At 44.1% G+C, this 6,318-nt stretch overlaps 1 protein-coding gene across 1 annotated transcript in view; it reads left to right on the plus strand.

Annotated features, from left to right (window-relative positions):
* Window positions 1-6,318, plus strand: part of CCDC129 (coiled-coil domain containing 129) — a 94,421-nt gene that overhangs the window by 72,853 nt on the left and 15,250 nt on the right. Inside the window, exons 12-13 of the mRNA XM_023532038.1 lie at window positions 3,059-3,141; window positions 3,517-4,812. Of these exons, the coding sequence (XP_023387806.1) occupies window positions 3,059-3,141; window positions 3,517-4,812 (1,379 nt within the window). The remainder of the gene's footprint in view (window positions 1-3,058; window positions 3,142-3,516; window positions 4,813-6,318) is intronic.

Genomic DNA, 6,318 nt, shown 5'->3' on the forward strand with positions numbered 1-6,318 from the left:
CTTATGCTTGACGTGTGTGGAACTTCTTGAAACAAAGTTTTCTTTAAAAGATTTCATCCAGTGCTCCTCCTACTTTTCATGATATTTCAGTTACCTATAAATTCTGCTACCCAGAGTGGTGCCACAGCTCAGTGATGCTCTTTTGATTTTTTAAATTTTTACTCTTTTTTTTTTTTTTTTTTAATCTCTGTCTTTAATTTGGGATAGTTTCTATGGCTATGTCTTCAATTTCACCAATCTTTTCTTCTGCAATCTCTAAAATGTTTTTAATCCCATCCAGAATGAATGTTACCTAAGAGATTGTAGTTTTCACCTCTAGAATTTCAATTTGAATATATTTTAATATCTTACAATCTCCACTTAGCATATTTAATTTCTCTTCTAGCTTCTTGAACATATGGATTATAGTCATAATTGGTGTTTTAATGTTCTTGTTTGCTGATTCTAACATCTGTGTCAGTTTTAGGTTGGATTCGATTGATTTTTCTTTTCTCTATGGGTCATATTTTCCTGCTTCATTGCATGCCTGGTATTTCTTGTTAGATGCCAGATAATGTAGACTTTACCTTGTGAGTGCTAGAGAGTACTATATTCCTATAAATATTCTTGAACTTAGGTCTGGGACACAGTTGAATTACTTGAAAATAGTTTGATCCTTTCAGATCTTGCTTTTAAGATTTGTTAAATGAGAACAATGCTCAGCACTAATTATTCCTCACTCTTGAGGCAAAACCCTTCTGAGTACTCTATCCTGCCAGTTATGAGGTTTCGGAATCTGGCTGGAATCTGGAGCATGCACTATTCTAGGCCTGGGAGAGTGTTGGACACCGTGTTTTCTAACCCTTCCCAATATTTCTTTCCACAATCTTTAGTGTTTCCCCACACGTATGAGCTGATGGCTACACAATTGGATACTCAAGAGGGCCCCTCTAGAATTCCGTATGCCGCTCTCTCTTCTCTCACCCTCCTCTGCCAACTTTAGCTGACTCAGTCTTTCCAGACTTTTAGTTCTGTCTCCTCAACTTGGGGAGTAGGCAGTTTCTGCCTGGGTTTATCCTCCCTACACTATGGCCTATAAACGCTCTCAAGGCAGGAAGCTGGGTGACCGTAGGCCTTACATTATTTGTTCCTGCCTCTCAGGGACTGCTGTCTTTAATTATCTGAAACCATATTTTCATATACTTCTTGAAACCATATTTTCATATACTTTGTCCAGTTTTTTAGTTGTTTTTGGTGAGAGGAAAAATCTAGTTTCTGTTACCAGAAGCAGAAGTCCTATCTAGGTCTCTGACTGGTAAATATTTTCCATAATTTATCTATAACTATGTAACAAGAAGTAACACACATTGTTTCCTCAAAGCTTAGCTCGAATCTCCTCCATCTCTCTAGGATTCAGCTACTAAAAACTTACATCCTCTGAGTTTAGCTTTTCATTTTATTTGAAGCAAATTAATGAATATAGAGTTTATAAGTTTTAATTCTACAAAGCTAAGCTTCTTCCTAATTATATTGACTTTGAGGTGAGGTCGTTGGGATCTGGGCTGGGTAGACCACCTCTGGAACCATGTCTCCACCAGCTGTCTTTGCCCAGATACGTGGACAGTTAAAGCTGGTAGGTGGCAACCTGATGGACGAGGGGCTGCAGCCCTTGTTAGCAGGGCTATCCTTGAAAGATGGACCTAGAAAACATAAGCAGAGGCTGGATTGCATCTTTGTTTTTTCCTTTGCACTCTTCTACAGCAGCTAGTTCTTCAAGCAAAGGCAACTTCCTTATCTCTCACTTCAGGAGCAGACATACAAGCATTACATCCACCGACCAACAGATCCACCCCCCAGACCCACGCCCAGTCTTTTCTTCCAAGACAAATAAGGCTCCTCCTTCTGTGTCTTGCATTATAAGGAGGCTACGTCCCAAACACCCTCCTCCCAGGAGACTTCCTATTCTAGCCTATACTGTAGTGTAGCTAGAAGCATTTCTCATTAGAGAAGAGGAAAAAACAATCCTACAATTTAATCTTTAGCAGATCGACTCCCTAGTAGCTAACCATTTCCCCATGCCCCTAACATAACCTCATGTTTATGTCAGAAGTTACAGACAGATTTAGAATTTAAAGGTGCTCATGTTTACAGAGTCGTTAGCTGCCCATACATAACATTGTTCTTTCTCGGCCCCTTCCAGCCCCTCGATAAGACAAGAGCAGCATTCTAAACCCTGAGCATGGACTGGTAGTCATATAAATAGAGGCTATGTGGGTTAGCAATTGGTTCCTATCCAGCATTAGTAAAAAGAAAAAGAATATATATGTCTTAGTCCATTTGGATTGCTGCGACAGAATCCCAGAGACTGAGTGGCGTAGAAACAACAGACATTTATTTCTCATGGTTCTGAAGACTAGAAGTCTAAGATCACGGCGCCAACAGATTTGGCATCTGGTGAGGACCTACTTCCTGGTCCATAGACGGTCATCCTCTAGCTGCGTCCATGGTGGTAGGGGCAAGAGAGCTCTCTGGATTCTCTTTTGTAAAGGCACGAATCCCATTAATAAGAGCTCAGACCTCATTACCACATAACCTCCCAAAGGCCCCACCTGCTAACATCATCACCTTGGGAGTTAGAATTTCAACATTTAAACTTGGGAGGGACGCAAATATTCAGTTCCTTGCAATATATAGATACACAATCAGATATATCAATTTTGGGTTCGATTGTTTGTTAACATGATATTTAAGGCATATGCACTTCCTTCTGGAATTCCTTCCCCTTAGTAAAGATGCATCTCACAATCATCTCGTGATTTAATTTTATGACGTGTCAGTTCCTCTCCCTTTGTTTTGTGTTTTACTCCATGTATGAGGAAACCAGTGACGCAATTTTACATGGAGTCTCTGCCATTTGAGGGGGAGAAAATCCTCGGAATCGCCTGATCCACTTGTACTTGCACGTAGGGGGCGTTTACTGAGGATCGGCGCGTGCTGACACATAGAGGGTTCGATCGCAGTCTTGGTGTCCATCTCTTTTCACTCCGCTCACCCCAGGCCTCCTCATCTCCCTCCCCAGGTGCCACGGTGAACAGAGCCAACAGCTGCCAGTCCGACAGCAGTGGATTCCTGGAGGAGCCACCAGAACCTCCGCCCCCGCAGGTAGGGGGCCACCACAGGGTTGGGGTAGGATCGAAGGAAGTATAAGTTTACAGTGAGCTGCCACGGTGCTTAGGACACACAGGCCACAGACACCTGAGGGACAGGGGACAACGGTGTCACACTGCACAAGGCGCCGGAAAGCTCGGCATTCCTTTTCCTTTTATCTTCTTTGGATTTTGTTAGACAAAGAAACGGAACCTCATGGGAAGAAGGTCCCTGTTAAAGCAGTGAGCCGATGGAAAACTGAGTTCCTGACCCTTATCTCCAACTTCTAGGCCGGGGCTATGATAAGGAAAAAAAACAAAAGCGCTTCTTAAACCTGGTGCCTCCCCGACCTTCCTGACGCATTTGCCTTTCTGCCCGTTTCTTCCGCAGCCACCTTCCTTGCCAGGCAGCCAGGGTCCCGCTGAGAATGGATGTCCAAAGCCAAGGGGTCACAGCCAGCACTTAGTGTCATCCCAGGACTGCCAGCAAGAGTCAGACAAGCCTAATTCCAAGAGTGTTGTGAGCACAGCTTTTTCAAGTCAAGACTGGAGTGTCTTGGAAGAAAAGGCTTCAACATCTATGGTGGAGAAAGAGTCTCAGTTTGAGGCCATGGAGGGACCACCAGAACTGTTGACCCCAGACACAGCCACCATTGGGGGAGAACAGCCAAGGAGAGATGGCCGTCCGAGGCCGCAGCTGCCTGGGCCCCAAACGGAACATGAGGCCAGTGTAGGCATGGTTACCTCCAAAGACGATCATCCATTCAGGTTTATAATGACTTGTAGCACAGAAGTGAAAGATGGGTTTGTGAGGCCTGAGGGAGTTGGCGAAAGGTATGTGCAAAGCCACCACTGTGAGTCTCTAAGATCACCTAGAACTGATCATGTTCAAGGCCAGCTCCTTCCCGTTGACCCTGAGGCCCCAGAAGAAGCTAAACACAATAAACTCTGTCCTGACATCAACGACACCTTACCGACATGGGAAGGTTTACCATGGCGTGTCCTCGAGCCCGGTAAAATCACGCCCCATACAGTTGACCTTATTCAAGCATCCGACAAGTCCATCCCCCACCTAGATGAGCCGTCCGGAGTTACTACTCCCCAAGAGAAGCCGAGGTGCAGTGTTCTTAGTCAAACACCACCCGGGGCAGAATCTGAAATGGGAAACCTTCCTCCAAATGCTGACGTGAACACTGTTAGCTCCAAGTCAGTGACAGTCCAGATGTCCCCCAATCTGGCATTGGCTGCTCAGAATGCTGTGACTTTGGGGGCTGATTCTAGAAGAACAACTTTCAAATGCACTGTAGATGACCCTGTCACCACAACAGAACCAGGACCGGGGCCAGAAGCAAGACAGCTCACCGATGTTTCTGCTCAGATTTATAAATATGAGCCCAGGTCCTGGCATCACCATTCAGCTCCAAGTAACAGGGCGCAGCCCCTCACCAAATCTGTCTCTCTGGACACAGGCTTCCCTAGAATCTACCCCGTGGACAGCTGCCACGCCGTACCCACCCACCGTTGCCACTGTTATCATCACCGCCCCCACTGCCACTCAGAGAGACAGAGCCCCAGCCCTGTGCCTTCAGCCCATAGGCATTGCCTATGCTCACACAGTCATCTGGAAGCCCAGTTCATGAAGGCTTTGAAAGTCCTTCAGGACACTACAGTGAGGGAGCTGTGCTCTGTAAGTATTCACCTCTGCAAAGGTGGGGAGGCAGAGGCAGCAACAGCAGACACCGCGGGGGTGATATTTGGCCTTCCCGTTCCGAAAGCGAGCTCTCAGAGCATAGCTTTCCATTGCAGATCGGGAGTAATATTTGTGTAGTGCTTTATTGTTTACAATGGTTTTTCTTACGCGATACTTCCAATCGCCTTGTGAAGTATGGAAGGCAAATGTTAATACTAATTTCCATTTCACAGAGGGATAGAGAATCAATTCATATGTGAAGTTGTAATCATTAGTGCATCTGAACCTCATCTCCAATCGAACTGAACAATTCTGTCCTAAATTCACTTGGCTGTACAATCTTACGCGAGCCATTTAATCTCTCTGTGCCTAGTTCCTGTTTTGTAAAATAGGGAGATTATTCATGCCACCGAATCAGAATTGTTTTAGGACTAAACGAGAGAAAGCTTGTGAAGCACAGCACACTCAGACCCCTCAGCACAGCGCCTGGTCCATAGCAAGCCCTAGGCAATGTGACTTGTGAGGCTGTTACTCTGCTTGCCAGTTGTTGTTACTATTTTATTATTGTTCAGGTCTTGAATCTAGAGCTTCTCATGTCAAATAGACGGACTTTCGGTCTACCTTTGCTAAGCCTGTGTAAAAGCGGACATGGAGGTCACCGAGAACTGAGTGACCCCTATTCCCGTTCAGACCCTGGTAAAGTAACAAGCATTTAATGAGTCCTTTTGGCACCCCAACTTCAGTGATTCTCGAGGCAAAAAATGATCTAAGCTATCAGGATTAGATGTTGATTAAAAAATTAAGAGCATAACACGTGAAACTCTATCTATAAGGAGTGGAAAAGGGTGAGACAGAATGCAGGACTACGGCTGTTCAGAGCGGAAGGCAACTATGACTCCCTGAGCACCTACTGCCCGGCACCTGCCAGGTTATCTCCCTATTCTTTTAATTCCACAAATATTTATTGAGTGCCTATATTAACCACTTTATTGGCATTACATTATTTAACCCTCACTTTTATCCATGCCATAAATATTTATTTAGTGCCTACTGTGCGCAAAGTCCACCCTCTTTTACAGATGAAGAAACTAGAACTGAGAGGGTTCAAGTAATTTTCCAAATGTCCCCCCAGTGACCAAGTGGTAAGTCCAGATTCAAATGCTAATTTAGCTGACACTAAATTCTTGGGCAGGACACGCCAGGCAAAGCTGTGTCCAACTTTAAAATATCTAAATTTATTTGAGTATAAAAGTAACATGAGAAAATAATTATGCGAAAAATTATGGTCTTTTAACAACTAGACATCTACATAAATGTAATATAAACATAGAAAATAATTACATGAAAGATAAAATCATTGATTACATTATTTTTTCAAATTGCAAGACTCCCAAGAATCTGGGACATTTTTAAATGAGTCCTTAACAGAGACTGAACTAGTAAAAGAAGGCATTGAGATCAGTTCTGGGCATATTCTCCAAAAGTTCATTGAGAGAAAAGTCC

This window comes from Pteropus vampyrus, unplaced genomic scaffold (genome assembly GCF_000151845.1).
Source record: "Pteropus vampyrus isolate Shadow unplaced genomic scaffold, Pvam_2.0 Scaffold75, whole genome shotgun sequence".
NCBI classification, from domain to species: Eukaryota; Metazoa; Chordata; class Mammalia; order Chiroptera; family Pteropodidae; genus Pteropus; species Pteropus vampyrus.